A 23,032-nucleotide genomic window follows, 5' to 3' on the forward strand; every position below is an offset into this window, starting at 1 on the left:
TTTGTCTTTTCTGGAGGTAATAATCGCCTTAATTTTTTTGATTGTTTGCTTGGTTTTCTTAACACTAACCTAACCATCAAATCCTTTTTCAAGAAATTTGTATGCCTGGTACTTGATCTCTTCCCAGGAAGATCTCCCCAGGGCCTTCCAGTCTGCTCCAGTCTGGGCTGATACACATCTGGCATCCTGCCATTTCATTTCGCTGCCACCATCCTGGGATTCTGTTTGCCTCTGTCCTATGTTGGATATCAAATTTCCTGCATCAAAGACTCTTCTTGATTTATTCTTCATTTTACTCTTCAATTTGATCAAAGCTAGAAGACCATAGAATTTAAGGTTAAAAATAATTTGCCTTTATAATTTTAAAAGCCTTGATGCATTCCATCTAGCTTTCACTAGAAGCTGAGATGTTTAAAGCTGTTCTGCTTTCTAGCTTCCATAATGGCCTTTCCTATTTTCATTCTTGTAGCTTTGTCTTAAAAAATAAAATTATTTTAGTGGCTTTTTGAGAAGGAGCAAAATTAAATGTGTCTAGTTGGCTATTTTTTACTTAAAGTCTTTTTTTTAAACCCTAGGGCGGCTTTCTAGCTGTCACTTTCACTGGTTCCCTCTGGCAACAGAGCGGTGCTCTGGTTGAGTCTGTTGCTCTTATTAAGGTACTAGCCTCCTCTTAATTGCTAACCACCTGAATCTCCTTACTTTTTGACAGCACCCTTCTCCACACTGTTCCAAACAAATCAGTTTAGGTGTGGAGACCTTCAGAGCTCTCAGTCCTTGTGGAATGCCTCTCCTCCTGGGGCTGACTGAGCCACAGCTGTGGAGCTGAGGGTGGAGATGGTGACCTACCTCTTCTAGAGTGACCCCTCTGCTTTTTGAGCATGGTGCTGGGTAGGGCAGTAGCCTCTGGTCCTTTTGCCCTGCATGGAACCTGCACCCTATGAGTAAGCTGGGGCAAAGCTGACTGGGACACCAGTTTTCTTGGCCAGCTGAACCTGGGGAAGAGACTTTGCCCTCTTGTTGGGTAGAAGACGGGAGGCTCTGACCTCTGGGCTGTACTTGCCTGGAATTTAGTCTCTGAAACACAGAGGTGGGGCGTGAGAAATGCTAGCAGGCTGCCTTGCTAGGGGAGAGACCACAGCCGCTGACTGGGAGCTGGGGAGTGCGATCTGAGTGTCCTTGGTCACACACTTGGGAGAGTGGAATTTCCCTCGTGGGAACTGGGGTGAAGGGAGAAAGGGGTTGTGGCTTAAGTGCCACAAACTCTAACTGCTCTTACTGAGATTTAGTAGATTTTCTTGAATGAATGTTTCTTACCTTTTATGTTCTTAGGACAATTTCTAAAGACTTTTTTTTTTTTTTAGCCATTTTGGTATTCTACCTGGGAGTGGGTGGAAGATTGTCCTAGGCTGCAGTTCCACAACTGGATTTCTGCCCCATTATTCGTTTTTAAAGGGAAAATTTAACTACATAAAACCTAAGGATATTTAAATAGCAAAAAATATCATGACCAAATCTGAAATGACAATTTCCAGAAAATTACAAAATAAGAAATGAGTGGTTTTAAATTTCAAGTCCCTTAAATTAATCTATGAATTTAGAAATTAACTAATAAAAACAATGATAGGTTTAAGGGGGAATGTCTTTGTTGTTTAGGTTTTTGTTTTCCTGAAGCTAAGAATTGAGGAATTGCTGTTTGTTGACTGATTCACTGACGTGCCCAGGAGGGACATAATGTCAGTGATAGTACATGCCATTCCTTCTTTGAGGTGTTGTATGAATAAGTCATTTTGGAAGAAATCAAAAGTTCAGAGATTGTTTCCTTATTGACAGAAATTAAATATAAATAAGTGATTTTTAATTTTCTATATTTTCTCTGTATTTCTTTTTAATTCTCTGAAAGATGTTCCAGTGGAAGAAGATAAGACATCGCGAACTTGTAGTACATTCACCTGGAGGTGTAGGGGCTGGGGATAGGGAGGGCTTTTCTTTTTCTTTCTTTTTTCTATGTAAGCGTATGTTGTCTTTTATCCACAGTTTTCAGAGCAGCATAAAGCTAGATTATTTGTCCGTTTGTAACATCAAACAGAAGGTGGGTTGGCCATCCTTCTTTTTCGGTTGCTCTCCCTTATTTTTAATTAGATGGGGGGCTGTTTGTAGCGAGCCTTGCTGGTTGGATTCTTCAGCCTGCAGACTCTGGTCTGCACCCTTCTCAAAACTTGAGGGAGTAGTCTCCCATTTGCCGCTGACATGTTTCATGTCTTTTGTCTTTGTGGCCTTGGCTCGAGAATGTTTTTTCTTCTTCTTGGGTCCTTTGAGAGGTGACAAACTTTCAGATGACTTCTGGGACACAGACTGGAGACATTCTGAAGAGTTGACAGGAAGATTCCTTTGGCTTCTAAGAGGGGGGTTTCTGGGTGGTGTCCAAGATGTGCTGTATTTCTTTATATTTATGTAAGTAGACGGCTGAGGTCTAGGAAAGAAATGAAATATGTGAGTTTTTGCCCAGTATGTACCCTAAGTATTTGTAGTCCTTAGGTATTGTCATAGTATAAATCATATCTTTTTCCTTTAGTAAGTTCATTCTTCCTTATGACTTTTAACATTATTTCTATGAGAATGATCTAACTTCATTTCTGGTCATGATTTTTCAGCGTTACTCTAATCCTGTATTTCTGAATGCCTACAGTATATGTTTACTTGGATACCTGCCTTGACCCAAGGCTTCCCCTCCTGATATATTGGCCACTCTGGACCTCAGCTCCTTGCTTATATATCTTGTTGAAGTAAATGTTCTCTAAAATTCCACTTTGCTCTAAAAATCTACTTTGTTTATTCTATTAGAATGAATTCAGTATACATGTTCTAAGTTTTCTTCCTTTAGTCAGTAAAAAGATCAATATGAGTTCAAGAGAGAGAAGTTTTCCTCAAGAAAGGGAGTTTTTATAAATTTCTGATTGTAGCTAAAGCCTCTTAGTTTTTCTTTAAAATTCCATTTTTTTAACCACAGAATCGCAACTATATTTTTAATTAAACTCTTCATTTTGATATAACTGTGGACTCACCTACAGATGGAAGAAATAATATAGGGAGATCCCATGCACCCTTCACCCGGTTCCCTCAAAATGAAATATCTTGCAAAACTATAAACAATAACACAATCAGGATATATATAGTCAAGGTACAGAACAGTTCCCTTATGTTTCCCTTTTGCTGTCATACCTACTTTCCTCCTTCCCCATCCCAAATTATGTAATTTTGTTATTTCAAGAATGTCATATAAGTGGAATCATACTGTATGTAACCTTTTGGGATTGGCTTTTTTCACCCAGCATAATTCTCTGGGATTCATCCAGGTTGTTTTGTGGCTCAGTAGTTCATTCCTTATTATTGCTGAGAAGTAGTCCATGGCATGGATGTACCATAGTTTGTTTAATGATTCATCCATTGAAGGACATGGTTGTTTCTGGTTTATGGCTATTATATAAATAAAGCTGTTGTAAACGTGTGTGTACAGGTTTCTATGTGAACATGTCTCCACTTCTCTGGGATTAATGCCCAGGAGAGCAACTGCTGGGTCATATGGTAGTTATATATTTGGCTTTTAAAGAAACTGCCAAACTGTTTTCCAAAGTGACTGTACCATTTTACATTCCTACCAGCAATATGAGTGACACTATTTCTTTGCATCCTCATCAGCCTTAGGTATTATCACTATTTTTTATTATAGGCATTCTGATAGGTGTGTAGTGATATCTCATTGTGGTTTTAACTTGCATTTCTCTAGTGGCTAAAGATGTGAAATGTCTTTTCATGTGGTTATGTGCCATCTGTATATTCTGTTTGGTGAAATGATCAATTCATGTCTTTTGTCTGTTTTCTAAATGAGCTATTTGGTTTTTTTAATTGAAGTACAGTCAGTTACAATGTGTCAATTTGTGGTGTACAGCACAGTGTCCTAGTTGTGCATATACATACATATATTCGTTTTCACATTCTTTTTCATTAAAGGTTATTACAAGATATTGAATGTAGTTCCCTGTGTTGTTTTCTTACTATTGAGTTTCAGAATTTCTTTAATCTAGATTCTAGTTTCTTATTTATATGGTTTGCAGATATTTTCTCCTATAGTATAGCTTGTCTTTTTATCCTCTTACCAGAGTCTTTCAAAGAGCAAATGCTGTTATTTTGATCAATTCTAATTTATCAATTTTTCTTTTATGGATCATGCTTTTGGTATAAAGCATAACTTTCTCCCAACTCTATATCCTGAAAAATTTTCTCCTAAAAGTTGTATAGATTTATGTTGTACAGTTAAATCCATGATCTATTTTGAGTTATTTTTTTGTACAAGGTATGAGTTTAGGTCAAGGTTCATTTTTTTGGCCGCTGGATGTTTAATTGCTCTAGCAACGCTGGTTAAACAGGCTCTTTCTCCTACACTGACTTGCTTCTTGCATTTTTGTCAAGGATATTTGTGTGGGTCTATTTCTGAGTTCTCAGTTTGGTTCCATTGATATGTATGTCTATTCCTCCTTCCATACTACTTCCATTCTTCCATTCTTCTATACTTCCATTCTCTTAATTATTGTAGCTATATAAAAAATCTTGAAATCAGAGAGACTGATTCTTTCCATGTTATCTTTCTTTTTCAAAATTGTTTTTGCTATTTCAATGTCTTTGTATATCAATTTTAGAATAATCTTGTCTATATTTACAGAAAGTCTTGCTGGGATTTTGATAGGAATTAAGTAGAACTTGTATATCTATTTGGGAAGAACTGACATCTTTATTGAATTGAGTCTTCTAATCCATGAACATGCTATGTCTCTGTAGTCATTTAGAACTCCTTTGACTTTTTTTTGCATGTTGTGTAGTTTTCAGCATACAAGCCCTGTACATATTTTGATAGATATACACCTAAGTATTGTTTTTATTGAGAGGTTATAAATGTTATTTTAAATTGTAGTGTCTACATCTTCATTGCTTGTGTATAGAATTATAATTAATTTTGTATGTTTATCTTGTATTCTAAGACCTTGCTGAATTTGCTTATTCGTTATAGGAAGTCTATTTTTGTAGATTCTATGGGGTTTCTATTATAGGTAATAATGTCTTTTGCAAATAGGGACGGTTTTATTTCTTCCTTTATCAGTATGCCTTTTATTTCTTTTTCTAGCCTTACTGCAGTGGCTAGAACTTCCAGCAGGATATTGAATAAGAGTGGTGAGAGTAGTCTTTATTAAGTTGAGCAAATTTCCCTCTAATTTTTTTCTAGGAATTTTTACTATGAATAGGTACTGAATTTTGTCAAATGCTTTTTTGGTGACAATTAATATAATATGATTTTTCTTCTTTAGTCTGCTAATATGCATCCCACTGATTGATTTTTGATTTTTGAACAAATCTTGAATTCCTAAAATGGACCTTACTCGGTCATGGTGTATAATTCTTTTGCTATGGTGCTGAATTCTATTTGTTAATATTTTGTTAAGGATTTTTGCTATGTTTATGAGAGATAGTCTTTAGTTTTCCTTTTTTGCAATGCCTTTGGTTTTGGTATTAGGCTAGTAGTAGCTTCATAAAATAAACCGAGAAGTGTTGTTTCCTATTCTATTTTCTGGAAGAAATTGTTTATAGTTGGTGCTAATTCTTCTTTAAATATTTGATAAAATTCTCCTGTGAGGCCATGTGGGAGATTTCTTTTTTGGGAGTTTTAAAAAAAATAAATTCAGTTTTCTTCATAGTTGGAGGGGAATTCAGATATTCAGTTCCATATTGTGTGGATTGTGGTAGTTTGTGATTTTTTAAAGGAAATAATCTTTTTTTTCAGTTATCAAATATATGTGTGTAGTATTTCCTATTACCTTTTTGATGTCTGCAGGATCTTTAGGGGTATCCTCTTTGATTCCTGATATTAGCAATTTGTGCCTTTATTTCTTTGTCTTGCTTGAAATTTGTCAATTTTTATTGATCTTTTCGAGGAACAAATTATTTCACTGACTCTCTTTGTCATTTTTCTATTTTCAATTTCATCTCTTTATTATTTCCTTCCTTTTGCTTTGGGTTTATTTTGTTCTTTTTATAATTCTTGCAGTAGGAGCTTATTGATTTAAGACTTTTGCTCTTAACGTATGTGTTTATTTAGCTCTGTATACTTCTGTCCTGGCACTGCTTTAGTCACATCTCACAAGTTTTATACACTGTTTTCATTTTTCATTCAATACATGTTTTTATTTTCTTTGAGACTTCATCATTGATTCGTGAATTGTTCATAAGCATGTTGTTTAACTTTTAAGTACTTGGGAGTTTTCTTGTTACCTTTGTGCATTGACTTCTAGTTTGATGCCTCTGTGATAAGAGAATACACTTTATATGATTTAAATTATTTTAAATATGTTGAAGTTTGTTTCATGGCCAGGATATGGTCTATCTTGATAAACATGCTCCATGCATACTTGAAAAGAGTGTGTATTCTGCTATTGTTGAGTGGAGTAAACTCCAAATGCAAATTAGATTTTATTGGTCAGTGGTGTTGAATTCTTTTACATCCTTATTGATTTCCTGTCTACTGATTTGATCAGTTGTGGATTTATCCATTTCTCCTTTCAGCTTTTGCTTCACATATTTTGTAGTTCTGTAGTTTTGTGCATACACATATAAGATCACTATATGTTCTCAGTGGGTTGGCCTTATTATATAATGTCCCTGTCTGTCTCTGATACTTTTCTTTGCTCTGAAATCTACTTTATCTGATATTAATATAGTCACTTCTGCTTTATTGTTTTCATGATAAGTTTTCTTCCATCCTTTTATTTCAGCCTACCTACATCATATTTGAAATGAGTTTCTTGTGGACTGCATATCATTGGGTAATATATTTTAATCCACTCTTCCAATCTCTGTCTTTTAATTGTTATATTTAGACCATTTACATTTAAATATAGTTATTGTTATCTTAGGACTTAAATCTGCCTTTTATTTTTTAGTTTATGTTTGCTGTTTTTTCCCTATCGTTTTCTTTTTCCTGCCTTCCTGCGGATAATGTGAATATTTGGGGGAATTCCATTTTTTTTTAATCTATAATGTTTTTGAGTATATCTCTTTGAATAGCTTTTTGAGTGGTTACTAGATACTACATTGCATATGCATAACTTGAGTATAGAAATCTTATCTCCCTTTATGTCCCTTTACCGTCTCACATTTATAATTGTCAGTGTTATAATTTTTGCTTCAGCCATCAAGACATTTAGAAAACTCAAGAGGAGAAGGAAGTCCTATTATATTTACCTGTACATTTCCTCAGCATGTTACTTCTTTCCTGATGTTCCTTCCTTAATTATTTTCTATCTGTTTAGAAAAATTCCTTTAGCCATTCTTTTAGTGTAGGTCTTCTAGTGAACAGTTCTCTTAGTTTTCCTTCTTCTCAGCATTTCTTGATTTCTCTTTTATTTTTGCTGGGTGTAGGATTATGGGTTGACAGTTCCTTTCTTCCAGTAATTGAAAACATTGTGCCACTTCTAGCCTCCTTAGTTTTTGATAAGGAATCTGCAATTCAAACTGTTTTCCCTCATAAATAAGGTGTCATTTTTCTCTGGCTGCTTTCAAGAATTTTTCTTTTTCTTTAGTTTTTAAAAGTTAAATTTTGGTGTATCTTGGCATGGATTTCTTTGGGTTTGTCCTGTTAGTGGTTTGCTCAGTTTTAGGTTTATGTCTGTTGCCAAGTTGGTAAATATGAGTACCTCTGAGTACTTTTTCAGCCTTGCCTGCTTTCTCCTACTCTTCCTGGGACTCTGATAACATGAATGTTAGATCTTGATTTCTAGTCCCACAGGTCTCTGAGGCTCTGTTCATTTTATTTCCAGTCTGTTTTCTCTTTGATGTTCAGGTTGGGTTGTTTCTGTTGTTCTTTCTTTTCCAGTTCACAGACTCTTTCCTCTGTCCTCTCAATTATGCTGTTGAGCCTCTGAGCTTTTTATTTCCATTATTGTGTTTTTCCATTCCATTTCCCTTTGATTTTTCTTATTACCTTGTATTTCTTTCTCTCCTTCTCTGCCCCCCAACCATGCCTGAGAGTTTATATTTTCTTTCACTTGTTTCAAGTGTGTTTGTGTTTGTTGAACCATTTTTATCATGACTGCTGTAAAAATCTGTCAGAAAATCCTAACGTCACTGTTATCTCAGTGTTTGCATTTACTGATGATCTTTTCCAGTCAATTTTAATCTTCTTGATTCTTGGTGTGATGACTTACTTCTGATTAAAACACAGACATTCTTATATGCTATGAGACTCTAGATCTTATTTAAACCTTCTGCTTTAGCTGACTTTTTGTGACTTTGGTCTAGCAGGGGTGAGACCTCATTACTGACAGATGGAAGTGGAAGTCTAGGTTCCGCACTTGGACTCCACTGACACCAGAGGGGAGGAGCTTCTCATTCCTGCTGGGCAGGTGTAGGAGTTTCCTCTTCCCATGTATCCATCCTCCACTGACACTATGGTAAAGGTGGCCTCATTACTGCTGGGTATTGGTGAAAGTTCTGACTCTCCACTAGGCCTCCTTTGACACCCCATGGTAGGGAAAGGGAGTGGCACCTCATTTTTGTCTAGTGGGTGTACAAGTCTTGGCCCTCCATATGGTCTTTGGTGATACCCTGAGGAGGGGGTCTCTATAGGCCCGTGGGGATGAAAGTCCTGACTTGGCACTTACCCGTCTTTGCACTACCTAGCAGGGGGTTAGAGATGCCTCATTATAACCTCATAGGAGTGGAAGTCTAGACCCTTCACTCTGCTTCTGCTTATGTGGGTGGGAGTGAAGCCACTGTTTATCTGTAGTGTTCGGCTGGAGTAGTGTGGTTTTTGTCTCCTACTAGAAAAGGAATATTTTCCATTTTGGTAGGCCATCCTTTTCCTGGTCTTTTGGTCATATAGTACAGGCTTTTATTGTCATTTTTTTCTTTTTTCTTGGCCTGTGCCCATTGGTGTTTCTAGGTTGTTGGCTTCTTCAGCTCCAAGTCTTGAATATATGAGGCAAAAAGAAGCCCCAGGCCACTTCCCACTGTGTCACTCCTTGGCTCTGAGGTCCCTAGCTAGTCTGCCTTCTTTTTCCCACCTTTCAAAGTTATCTTATGCTTGCTTTATATGCAACATCTAGGGTCTTTAGTTGTTTTTAGTGGGAAGAATAGGGAAAATGCATTTGCTTCATCTTCCAGGAAGTGAAAAAGTCTCTAATTAGATTTTGATTTGCATAATCTTTCTCAAGAATTTTCATCTACAAGATCTTATGGTAGCTCACAGGAAAAAAAAAAGTGACAATGGGGGGGAGGGTATAGCTCAAATGGTAGAGCGCCTGCTTAGCTTGTACTAGGTCCTGGGTTCAGTCCCCAGTACCTCCACTGAAAAAGTAAAAAAAAAGTAAATAAACCTGATTACCTCCCCCCTGCAAAAAAAAAAAAATTATAAAAGAAAAGTGACAATGAATATATATATGTTTATGTATAACTGAAAAATTGTGCTCTACACTGGAATTTGACACAACATTGTAAAATGATTATAAATCAATAAAAAATGTTAAAAAAAGAATTTTCATCACTACCAGATGGGATTCCAGATGTGAGATTTGTTACTCCATGACCAGTGATAATTTAAGAGATGTATATCATCTTGCTAATATGCTATTAATTAGTAATCCACTTATACCCTATTCATTCTGGCGTGAGAAAAGAACAATTTAAGTTCCAGTTCTGTAGTTACGTTCAGATGTTATATCCTTTAGCACGTTAATTCTGCAACCTGTTACAGTACTAATTAACTAGTCTCTCCCTAGTCCAAACTGGATTGATGCCTAAAATGGTTTAGCAAAGGTGAGTTCTTTTCATTCTTTGCTTATTCTCATTCCACCCTGTCATCATGTGATACTATGTGTGTCAAGTCAGTCAGATAAAGGATACAGAAAACAGAGAAAAGGCAGCCATAAGGAAATGAGTTTTAAGAGCAAAAAATATAAATTGGATGATGTTAAATATATAGTGAGATCATTTGTTAAGAATGGTCTTGCTTTCTGCTCTCCTAATTTTTCATATTTCCATGTATACCTTTATTAGATACTTTTGGGGAGTATCTACCCCAGGCAAAATTTTCCCTTCTATGGGGACTGCCTCTAGATCCACAAGGGTAGGGCTTCAGTCAGCCATATTTACAACTATTTGACTTCTGCCCACTGGAGTGGCTGCCAGTCATACTATCCTTCCCTACAATTTGGAATTGGGAATGAGAGATAATGAGTTAGTCTTTTAAGTGAAGCTGCTATAGGGTACAGATTTGTCAGTTAAGTAAGGGGTGTGAAAACTTCTCTGTAGAGAGAGAAAAGCACAGACTGAAGATGGACAGCTTCCCATGCCCAGTTCCAGGCCTTTCCTGAATCCTGCCTGAATTCCTTCTCTCTCTTGTTTCCATGAATAGCCTTGTATTTCCTTATAATTCTTCCCCCCACTGTACCTTATGCTTTTTGATTAAGCTAGCTTGAATTATTTTGCTATATGTAACCACAGAGTTCTTAATCAATAAAGACTACCATTTATTTACACCCTCAGGCTCAGGCCAGTCCACACTGAGTGCATGTCTAGGTTCAAAATATATAAGAAATCTCTTTGTGAAGATAATAACTAAAACTCAAGCTGCATCCTAACTGTCCCCTCTCAGACCCCTTGCTTATATCCAGATTCTCAACTTCTCAGCCTCTTTGCCTGATGGGGAGCGTAGGTCCATTGTATTTTGCTGTTAATTTCCTGATTTTTGATTTTGCTGATACTATCATACTCAGTCCCTTGTTTGCCTGGCCTACACTGTCTGTTTGCTTCTCATATTAGCTGACTCACTAGATTCAGTTTCTGTTAGGCATTGCCTTCCCCAGCATGAGAGCTACCCCATCCTACTAGAAACTGCTACCAGTTGCCTATTTTTATGATTTTTATTGACTTTGCTGATTATACAATAAAGAAATATGCATTAATAAAAATTTAGGGAAAAAAGCATGAAGAGGAATATCATACTGTCAATACTGTAACTATCCAGAGATAATCATTATTGGGAATATGTGCTTCCAAAGTTTTTTCTAGATATATATGTGTGAGTGTGTATAATATGCACACATTAAATGTAGAAACATAATCTATAAATGCAGCCATACCAAATCAAACTGTTCTGCAGCTTTTATTCACTAACACGTTGTGAACATCATTTCATGTTAGTTAATATACACTTATAATATTTAATAACGACATAATCTTTCACTTTAGGATGTACCATAATTTATTTAAGCAGTCTTCTATTGTTGGACATTTAGATTCATTTTTATTTTTCTTTGGCTCTTTTAATTTTTGAAAAAATATTTTATTTTTTTAAATTTATTTATTGCTTTTTTGTTTTCATTTTGGGGGGAGATAATTAGGTTTACTTATTTAGTTATTTTAATGGAGGTATTGGGGATTGAACCTAGGACCTTGTGCAAACTAAGCACGCACTCACTCTACCACTAAGCTATACCCTCCCCTCTCTTTGACTCTTATAAGCAATACTGAAATGAGTATCACTACAGAAATCTTCTAGCCCTTTCCTAGGTTTTTTCCCCTTAGGATCAGTTTCTAAAAGTAGAATTCAGTCAAAACAAATGTGGATATTAGGGAGTTTTCATTTATATTGTTAGATTGCCTTCTAGACACTGTACCCATTTATATTCCAACAATCAGTGAATGAATTCTTCTATTGAGAGACAAAAATGAAGAGAATTTCATTACTGTTTTAATTTTTACTGCTTGGATTTAAGTGAGATTGAACATTTTTAAATGATCATTGGCCATGTTGGGTTTTTTTTTTCTTTTTGAATTTCTGGTTCATAGCCTTTGCCCATTTTCCTATTAAAATATTCATAATTTTGTCATTGATTTGTAGGCAGCTTTTGAATATTAAGTATATTGGTCCTCTGCTTTTCATTTATATTATGAAGAGAAATGTCAAAGCATACTGATGAAAGACTGCAGCCAAAATGTCTAGTTAGGGTTGAATCCAATTCTGCCACCTATTGCCTGCGTGACCTTGGACAAGTTGCTTAACCTGTTTCTACCTCAGTTTCCTTATGTGTAGAATGTAATGTGTGTGTATAAACACAGAATGCTGTGCAGCACATGGAAAGTACTTTATTAAAATCTATTGATAATATTAGTATTATATTATTTTCAGCTTGTCATTGTCTTACTTTTATTTACATGAGTTTCCTTTTGGCCTTAGTGATGGTTCTGTTTTTTTTAATCTTTAAAAGAAATCTGGCCTTATCCTTTCTGCTTTCCTCTTAATATGTATAAGCTGAAGTAGCTCAGGTTAGTTATTTTTAATTCTGGTTGCCCCCTAGGACTATAAGGTTTAAACACACCTGAGAAATTTCAAGTCAGGCCATGGTCATACTTTATTAATGCATACTTTATTCACAGATCCAAATGAATGAGTGGTTTCATGCAAATAAACAATCAAATAAGTAAGGCCTGACAGCCTACCCCTTCACATATCCAGTGTTTTATTATGGCTTTAGGCCTTTGTCCCTTTGTCAAATGTGGTGTAGCTGCCAAGGTTTTTAAGATCCTGTGTTTGTTTCTTAGGATAATGAATTAATAAGCCCCCTGTTTCCTTATAAAAGAGTGTATGTATTAAATAGCTAAGAATGACAAAATTGTATTGACTTACTGATGTTGGATTTGAAAGTTGATTCTTGGATTGAGTATCTGTTTTATCTGAGTGGTTTGCACATTTTTAGTGCTTTTCATGATGGGGAGCAAATACTGCAGTATTTCTTGAGTTTGGGCTATTTCTTTATCCCTGTAGATTCGTTTTTCATCATCTGTCCAATTTATGCCAGCCTTCTTGCTTTGGAAAGATGTACATTCCTTCATATTACTGTTTAAGTTGTGATGCAGATCTGGGGAGCAACCATAAAAATATGTGTAGATACATAAACTGAACTAGTTAAACAATTACTTACTGAGCATTATGTGCCAAAAATTCTGTCTAAAAATTCTTATCCATCTGAAGCTTATACTTTAATTACAGGGCAGCAAATAAGCAAATAAACAAGTAAGATATATATATCAGACAGTAAAATTTACAGGAGAAAGTAAAGCTGGGGAGGGGAATAGGGAATTCTTGGGGGGAGGGGTTGATTTTTGTTTTTAAAAAGGTGTTCAGAGAAGGCCTCCCTGTGAACCTGCTGTGTCAGAGGAGTTAGGGAACAAGTCAAGCAGCTGTCAGAGGGACGAGCTATGCAGGCAAGGGGAATAGTTAGTGCAAAGGCCCTGAGCTAGGAGCGTGCTACTGTGTCCAAGGAACACCAAGGTGGGACAAGTGGCTAAAGCAGAATGTACAAGGGGAAAGATACAATGTGAATTCAGAAAGGTAACTTGTACTTAGTTCACGTAAGGCCTCACAGGCTTTAAGGGCTTTGATTTTTACTGAGTGAGAAATAGGGAGCCACTGGAAGGCTTTGAGAAGAGTGTCACATTTGAGATTTGCTTTAACAGGATCATGCTGGTTGCTGAGTTGAGAACAGATTGAACACAGGCAAGGATAAACAAGCAGGGAGATCTCTTGGAAGGCTGCTGAAACAATGCAGGAGAGAGGATGGCAGCTTGGACCAGGGTGATGGCAGTGGCTGGGAGGGTGAGAAGTAGGGAAGGAGAGGAGTATCCTGAGTATATCTGGGGATTTTCAAATGAATTAGACATGGAGAGAGAGAAGAGAGAAATCAGTGGTGTCTCCAAAGCTTATGTGTGAGGAAATACAAGGATGGAGATGTAGGGTAAACTATGGGAAGAGCATGTTAGAAACTAGAAACACCTTTATTAGATGATATGAAGGAATTATTGTGTATTTTGCTAATTGTGATAAGCATATAATAACATTAAAATGTTTAACAAACAATTTTAAAAAATAAAGTTCATTTTAAAAGTGTTTATTCCACTTAACACCCATTAGGCTGGCTTCTGTCAAAAACCAGAAAATAATAGGCAAGGATGTGGAGAGATTAAAACCCTTGTGCACTGTTGGCTGGAATGTAAAATGGTGCAGTCTAAATGGAAAACAGTATGGTGGTTCCTCAAAAAATAGAAAACAGAATTATTATATGATCTAGCAATTCCACTCCTGGGTATATGCCCAGGAGAACTGAAAGCAGAGGCTTGAAGCGTTATTTGTATACCCATATTCATAGCAGCATTATTCACAATAGCCGAAAGGTGGAAGCAACTAAAGTGCCCATGACAGATGAATGACTAAGCAAAATGTGGTCTAAACATACAATGGATTATCATTCAGCCTTAAAAAGGAAGGAAATTCTGGCATCTGCTACAACATAGATGAATCTTGAAGATATTATGCTAAGTGAAACAAACTAGTCACAAAAAAGACAAATACTGCATTTTTCTTCTAAATATTTGATACCACTTGTATAAGATACCTAGAATAGCCAAAGTCAAAGTAGGGTAGCTGCCAGGGTCTGGGAGGAGGGAGGAATGGGCAGTTGTTGAATGGGTATGGTGTTTCAGTTCTGCCAGACGAAGAGTTCTGAAGCCCATGTGCACCACAACGTGAATGCACTTAACACTGCTGAGCTTTACACTTAAAACAGTTGAGACAGTCATGTGTATAAAATACATCATGTGTATTTTAACAGAATTAAAAAAAATTTAATATACATAGGGTGGGGGGGGGGGAGAACCCTGAGTATAGCCTGAAGGAAGCTTGGTAGATTTTAAAGGATGTAGTAGTGTTACTTATAATTATGATGCCAAATTGATACGTAAACAGCATAATAAAAAGTAGAATACACTCAGAATAAAATAAACGATTCCAGTAAACAATTTCAGCTCGCCAGAATTTGTTACTGTTCCACTGTCACTCAAATGGTTCGCAGAAAAATCAAGGAAATGTCTTCTCTCTCAAGGCAACATAATTAGTTCAACAGGGGAGGAGATTTTTACAAGCCTTGCTTAAAAATCATATTTCAGAATCACAAAGAGAATGAAAGCTCACAATGGAAAAATTCTTGTTAGTTTGTTTTCTTTTCAAGATGGGGAAATGAGAAAGGGACTAGTCTCTTTCAAACAGTGTTTTGAATACACTAATCAGAGTGGCAGAAGATGGTAATAAATTATATAATCTCTGTATATTTAAGAATAAATTTTGTTGACATTTAAAAAAAAGCAAGAAGTATATTATGCTTTGTAAAAAGATGTTTATCTAGTTAGAGATATACACTGAACTATTTATGGGCAAAACAATTTGATTTGCTGACTTTTTTTTAAATTACATTTTATTTTTTTTTGGTGGGGGGAGGTGATTATTTATCTGTTTATTGTTATTCTTAAAATATGCTTTTATTGAAGTACAGTCAGTTTACAATGTGGTGTTAATTTCTGGTGTACAGCACAATACTTCATATAGGACCATACATACATTTGTTTTCATATTCTTTTTCACCATAAGTTACTACAAGATACTGAATATTGTTCCCTGTGCTATACAGTATAAACTTGTTTATGTATTAGTTAGTATCTGCATGATTTGCTGACTTTTGAAATACTTTCACACACAGAAAATGGTGGGAATATAGATGAAACAAGAATAGCAGGATGCCGATAGCTATTAAGGGTGGACACCTGTGGTTCATTATTCTATTCTCTCTACTTTTGTTTATACTTGAAATTTCCACAATAATGCCTTTTTAAAAAAGGAATTGTCCATTACTAAAAGGAAAGGAAACAGATGACTAAAGCACTCACTGTATTAAGCTGGACTTGAGAGATGATAAATGAGGTTATGTATGATTACAATATCTGGCAATGCTGGCAAGTAAAATGATTTTATCTACAGTCTCTTGAGAAGCCATTCTTAGCCATTCAAGAAATATTCACTGAATGATTATTATGTGTCTATTATTTTGTTTGGTTTGGTAAATAGGTATGAAAAATATAGTCCTTGCCTTTAATATGCCAACAGTTGGGACTAGAGAGGGAAAAGTAAAGCATCAATTAGAATATATATCTAGAGATAAGGCAAGGTGCTTACTAGAGTGTTGCAGAAGAGGGACTCCTAGCCATGCTTAGAGCTGGATAAGGAAAACTTCCTAATTCCTAATTAATCTGAGTCTTGATGAATAAGAAAAGTCAGCTAAGTTAAAAAAGAGGTAGTAATCAAGGTACTGGGACTAACATGGCACATTCAGGAAATCACAGGATGGTTTAGAATGACTAGAATATCAGGTAGATGTGAGTAAGTGGTTCAAAACTAGACACCTTGTTTGTAATAATAGCACTTTTGAGAAATTTTCTGAAATAGGAATAATTTGTGACTGGTAGATGCTTATGTTTTAAAAATTGAATTGTTAGGGGGCCACTGAAGATTTTAAGTGTGGAAATGATATAATTAGATCTGCATTTTTGAAATACCACATGGCAGCCAGGAGGATGACAGGTTGAAGAAAAGTGAGACTGGAGGCAGGGAGCCAAGTTAGGAGGCTAACGCAGTCAGTCAAGGGAGGCAGAAAGGGAGTCTGAACTAGAGGGAAAGTGGTATGATAAGGAAAAGCAGATTCAAGAGAATCTTTGAGAGTAGAATGGATAGAGCTTCTCCTTACTGGAGACCAATGAGATATAGAAGATTAGGGTATGTCTTGGGCTGTTTAGCCCACTGGAGGATGGCAGTATTATTGACAGAGACACAGAATGCAGGAGAAAGATCTGCAATGGGCAAGCTGAATTAGAAGTATCTGTGAGGAAAAACATGACATATCCAGTAGGCAGATAAATATGGAATTCAGAAGAGATGCCTAGACTGATGATTAGAAAATATGATGATCGTCAGTTGTTTGCTGAAGCTGCAGGGATAGATGAGAGTGCTCAGAAATAAAGTATGTGGTGAGAAGAGGAAGGACTGAAGGATGGAATGCTGGGGAGTGGCCCAGTTCAGGCAGAGGAAGAGAAGCCCATGTAGGACACCAGGCACGCACGGCCAGAGAAACAGGACTAAAACAAGGAGACAGAAGTTCCACAGATATGTCTGGTGAATTGCTCAGTGAATCAAGGGGGAGTGTGAAGGCACTGGGAATACCCAACAGTAGAGAAGTCAAGTATGGTAAGAACTTTGGAAATAACAACTTCACTGCTATGGTGAGAGCAGAAGCCAGACTGTAGTAGGTGTACAAGTATACAGGTGAGGAAGTGAAGGTAATGAATACTGATCTTTGATAGAGGTGAGAGAGAGGGTAGGAATTAGAATTACGTCACGGAGAAAACTGACGGGGGGCAAGGGATCTAGAGCACCACCGATAGTTCAGAGTACTTTTGGACTTCGTTAAAAAAATTCAGTATTCCCCCAGAGAGAGAGGATGGTATAAGGAACTCCCTCTTAAACTCATCACTCAGCTTCAGTAATTTGATCTTTTTTGCTGTAATGGTTGATCAATATTTAAAATCCACCTACAACACTGGAAAAAAATGGTTAGAGGTAGTTTACAAATAAGCTGTGCAAGTGAAGTGTGTTCCAAAAAAAGAGAAATGATGCCTGATGATGCCTGAAATGCCATGACTCACTTCTGGGTGCTTGTGGTATGGCTAAATCGAAGATTGGATACTGCAGGAGCATTGTGTTTGTGTTCACCAAATTCACAGAAGAAATGACTTGCATACAAAATTATCTGCCAGGATTTATTATGAATTTTCTCCTTCCTGATTGGCCTCAGTCAGCTGAATCTGTGTCTGTACTGTATCTCATCAACAAATTCAAACTCTTCCAGAACTGAAGGGGTCTGACTGGCCCTGTCATTAATCTTGGACAGATCCAGCTCATTACCACTTGAATAGTTCAATAGTGAGAAGGGACAGACTTCCTTCTGCAAGAAACTGAGTGATAATGAAGATAGGACATTTTTGAAGAAAATTCATCGCACTAAATTTATATATTATAAAGGGGCAACACCAACAAATAAGAAAAGACAACTCTGTCTGAAATAATTTAGTTCAGTAAAAAAATGTAGAATTTTTATTAGTATATCATCAAGATTCACCAGGACATATGTTTATAATATAATCAAGAAACCATGAGAATCTCAGCTCAGGAAAAATTGTATAAGGTTGAGAAATACAATTTTAAATTAAGCAGTGGGGGACACTGAAGAACAAGTCTCCCCTTTGCGGCAAAATTCTATAAATACTACCTGTCTCTAGTTTCTCTCCTCCTACTTAAAAACACTTTAATTAGACTTGTACCTCTGTCATTCTCCTGAAATTTCTCTGATCAGGATCTGCCCTAAATAAAACCTCCATGTTGTAAAATCCAGTAGTAAATCCATCTCACTTGACAGCAGAAGCATTAGACTTGGTTGACTATTCCCTCCTCTTTGATACACTTTCTCACTTAGCTTCCAGGACAACACATTCTCTTAGTTTTCCTCCTACCCCAGAGGGTGCTCCTCAGTCTTCTTTTGTTGGATTCTTACTCTTTTCCTGATTCATCAGTGCTGAAATTCCCAAGGACTTGCTCCTTAACCCTCTTCTGTACCTACACTCACTTAAATCTTATCTGGCTTCGTACTTTAAAATACTATCTTTATGCTGAAAATCCCCAAATATATGTTTAGCTTGGATCTCTTCCTGGAACTCCAGACTCATATATGCAACCGTCTGTTCAATACCTCCACTTCAGTGTCTGGAAGGCACTTCAAAAATAAGATATCTAAACTGGATTGCTGCTCTATTGTCAGTCTCTGCCATTTGGCAGATGATAACTGAATCCAGCGAGTTGCTGGCCCAATACCCTGGAGTTTCAACAGTTGTAAATACCTGTGGAACCATTACCATAAACAAGATCTAGGAAAGACCATCCCTAAAAGATTCCTGGTGCTCCTTTACAGTCCTTTCTCTCCTCCCTCCCCTACTCTGTCCCTTCCTGCTCCGGGAAACCTTTGTCTACTTTTTGTCTGTATAGATTAGCTTGCATTTCATATCGGTGTGATTTCATATAGCATTTACTGTTCTGTGTCTGGCTTCTTTAACTCAGCACAGTGATTTTGAAATTCACCCACGTTGTGTGTATCAGTTCTTTATTTTTTTATTCTATGGTATGGGAAGGGCATAAATAATAAGTAATGGGAATAAGGCAATAGATTTATTTCAAGGCTGTATTAAACTGAAATAATTTTCCTCTATATTCAACTCATATAGAAATTAAATAAGGCAAATATTTTTTAGAGTCAGGAATAAAATGGCTGTCTGTCCTCCGCTTACAAAAACAGTTCCCATAATCCAGATTTCATAGGATTTATTAATGTTGATATAGTGAAAGCCACCTTTGTATTTATTATAATCCTAAACAAACAAACAAACAATAAAACCTTCTGTTGGTATCCTTCTCTTCTCAGTCCAACTGGGAGTTTGTTTGCACTTGGGACACTTCAAAGATGTCACTTTGAAACAGTTTCCATACAAATCAGTGCTCTTGGGCTGAAATGTTTCCTGGATTGGCCTCTCATTAGTTTCTAAAAAATATCCTTGTTGGTCTTTGCTAAGCCTCTGAATCATACTTTGGGAGCTGAAAGAAATTGAGTATTTCTGATTTCATTGTCAACAATGAATTATCTAATCAAGAGTAATGTAATGCCATGTTATATCTGTGTATTACATCTCACAGTATGCAAAGTATTGTTACAGATATTACCTTGGGGCCTTCACCCATCCTGTGATTCAGGCAGGATGGCAGTGTTATCCCCGTCTTACATCAGAGAGGGAATATTAGGAAATCAGAGAGGTTAAGCTATTGTTCAAGATAACATAGCTGTAAGAGGGAGGGGCAGGTCTAGAATACATATCCTCTAACTTCAGTACTTTTTCTGTTACTTTCTCTTATGTTGATATGTTATTTCATTTCTTTCCACATACATGATAAGTAATATATTTTAAAAAGTTAAGTATTAGTTTAAATTAATTAATTCTAGATCCAAGTACAGGTATGGCCAAAGATGGTTTCTTAACCTAATTTTCTAGGTTTTTTGGGGCAAGAGAGTCTACATATTTCAACAGAACCCATTTTAATTGAGCAGAAACCAAGTTCTCAGAAAAGAGACCAAGGAAGGAAGAACAGGCATACGTGTTTCCTCTTGTGCAAATTCAGTCTGTTCTCAGATACTTACACAGCCACTGTTCAGATGGTTGTTCACATCATCATTCCTACAGATAGGGAAACTTGCCAAGGGGGCTAGTGATACAATAATTACTGGGTTAGACAAAACTACAAAGTTTATTTATGTTATTCCCGATTTCTCTTTCTATTCCTTTTTCAGTTTTTACGTACTAATATTATCCCTGTGTGACCAGTGCTTCAGTTGCTATTACAGATAGTAAAACATTTGATAGTCATTCATTCTAAACTGCTAAGTAATTATCTTATGCTAGAAGTACTTCTTTTTAAAAAGAGAAACTCAGATAAAACAAAGAAATAAATTTCTAACTGTAGATATTAAAGCATCCACTGGGGATAGTTTAGGGATATTGATTGAAATCTCAGCCCTTCAAAATGCATCATATGGGCAGCTCCTGTGTATAAAACTAACCTAGTCACAGACACTATGTAGACTATAAGGAGATAGTAATTAGCAATTATTATCAAAAAGCCACTTTTACCTGTTACTTTAATTCAAAATCAAAATATTAGAGGAAAAGGAGTAAGGTAGTCTAATCTGGTAAGTGTAGTTCTCCTACCTCAAATATCTTTTTAGAAGCCAAGAAGGGGCTTGTCCAGGTATTTTTGCTAAAAAAGAGAGTATACCACAACATTTCTGATCTTAGATTTTAAAGTTAACAAAACTTAATTTTTTACTTTTTTGCAAATTACTTCATTGATATATTTATCTTCAATTAATCTGCCATTGTCTCATTCAGACGTATGAAATATATTAGTGCATATTTCCTCTGGAAGCCTTTAAGTTAAACTGTTGCAAGAGACTAGCAAACAGCAGAAATACCCATCCAATAATTGTCAAACAATTCAAGAACTGAGTTCTGCATATTAGTCACTATGAAGGACATCTATATGTATGTAGACTAACTTTTTAGAAAGCCAACTCAGGATCCAGCTATACCAGAACAAAAAATTAGTACAATATGTAATAAATACTCCTATACATGTGTATTATTATAAAATAAAATTACACTAGGTATTTATTTACAACTATATATAATTCTGTATTATTTGCTTCTTGTTAATGCTATTAAGAAAAGCAACAGTAGGACTAGTTAACAGTGGCCATTAGTAATAATTAATAGAATTAATTAACTAAATAGGATGTGTCAGAATAATAATAATACGTTTTTCCTCTGATACAAATTTTAACTCTCTTGAATATTTACATTTTGTAGGCCATATTATTATGTCTTCTTACGATACATAAATTAAGACCTTTTAAAAGTTGAATGTAAGTACAATGAAGCTAATTAAATAGATACTACTTATAATTAATAAAAATTGATGACATGTTTATGTCCCATGATAAAGTAGGATATTTTTGCTCTTTTTTCCTCTTCTTTTTTTTTTTTTTTCTTTTTTTTAATTGAAGTACAGTTGATTTAAAATGTTGTGTTAGTTTCTGGTGTACAGCTTAGTGATTCAATTCTCTCTCTCTCTCTCTATATATATATAAAGAATATGTATGTATATATATTCCTTTTCATATTCTTTTTCCTTATAGGTTATTACAAGCTATTTAATATAGTTCCCTTTGCTGATATTTTTGTTCTTTGTGTGTCCTTTTCCCATAATACTTCTTTGAACTGCGTGTAGCCTTCAGGATATCCTTTTATGTAAAACTGAATACATTCAAAGTCAAGGTCTCTGACTTGAGGTCTGCTCTTATGAAGCCCACATTACACTGATACCTAGTGGCAGGCCAATGAAATAACATCAAGTTAGACATTCTGTCAACAAAGGAATCTGAGCATAGAACAGGACTTTACTTATTAGCAATAGCAGGTTTCTAGACTTGTAAGGAATTAGTTTCCAGATTTCTAGAAATGTCCATCCACTTTATATCTACAGGCTTGTTTTAGTAGACTGGCTTTTGGGCTTTTGGCTCTTTGCATCTTTAAATTCATCATGTAGAGTTCTCCATGTTTAAAGTGTCCATTGTTTTTAGCTACTCTGAAGCACACTGGATGTCCTCGTAAGTTAAACTTCTCTTTCTTAAGGGACAAGTTTTAAGACAAGAGGTAATTTGAACTTAAACTGAAGGTGGATTTCAAGTAAATTACCATTTTTAGTGCTGATTAACTTGGCTGCCCTTTCTGGTGACATATTTTTGATTTGTGAGTCAGTCTTATTTCCCCGTAAATGTCATTTTATTCACTGTATGAGTTTATAACCTACACATAATATCAAACAGCTCAGGCACAGTTAGTTCATCCTTTTCTATGCTCCTTATGACCTCTTCAAAGATCATCAAATAGATTTACAGGAACAGCATTTGGATTTACTGTAGTCCTTTCCTCTATTCCCATCTTCAGACTATTTGCAAATTAGAGAGGGTCATTCTTGTCCTATATTTGAAAATGTGATTTAGTGTCTTTTCTATGGCTGCCAACATCATGATAGCCACCTTGTAGGCACAGGTCTAAGGAAACTACCTTCTTTCATTTCTGTAAAGTCAAAAATATCATTAAATTCTTCTGCATGTTTTGAGGAAACTAAAATGTGACCAAAAATTCGTTATGAAAGCCTCATCACAAGATAGCAGATCAGTCTTTTTTAAAGTACAACATGTGCAAGACATTTAGGAGGTCAGATCTTTTTATTTCCTTGGTAAAAAGCTGATAGACTGAAACGAAATTTGCCAAAATATACATTTTATATTTTCACTGTCAGCCAACCATGCAGATAGATGAGCAAAGTCTCGTTTGTATTTGGACAACATATTAACTATATTTGGTTTTATTTTTCTGGTGGTTTCAT

At 35.8% G+C, this 23,032-nt stretch overlaps 1 protein-coding gene and 1 long non-coding RNA gene across 17 annotated transcripts in view; one reads left to right on the forward strand and one right to left on the reverse strand.

Annotated features, from left to right (window-relative positions):
• The window catches only part of LOC141578132 (uncharacterized), a 45,031-nt gene that overhangs the window by 1,495 nt on the left and 20,504 nt on the right, over positions 1-23,032 (forward strand). The gene's annotated exons all lie outside the window — the stretch shown is intronic.
• Positions 1,849-23,032, reverse strand: part of AGBL3 (AGBL carboxypeptidase 3) — an 85,227-nt gene continuing 64,043 nt past the window's right edge. For 14 of the 16 annotated variants that reach the window (XM_045511006.2, XM_045511007.2, XM_045511023.2 and 11 more), the window contains 2 exons: positions 12,731-12,962; positions 1,849-2,470 (listed from right to left, as the gene is read on the reverse strand). In XM_045511006.2, coding sequence (XP_045366962.1) covers positions 2,059-2,470; positions 12,731-12,962 — 644 coding nt within the window. In that variant the 3' untranslated portion in view covers positions 1,849-2,058. Of the gene's footprint in view, positions 2,471-12,730; positions 12,963-23,032 lie in introns of those variants that run through there. The other 2 variants (XM_045511017.2, XM_045511019.2) reach the window with 2 other exon arrangements.

This window comes from Camelus bactrianus, chromosome 7 (genome assembly GCF_048773025.1).
Source record: "Camelus bactrianus isolate YW-2024 breed Bactrian camel chromosome 7, ASM4877302v1, whole genome shotgun sequence".
Taxonomy (NCBI): Eukaryota; Metazoa; Chordata; class Mammalia; order Artiodactyla; family Camelidae; genus Camelus; species Camelus bactrianus.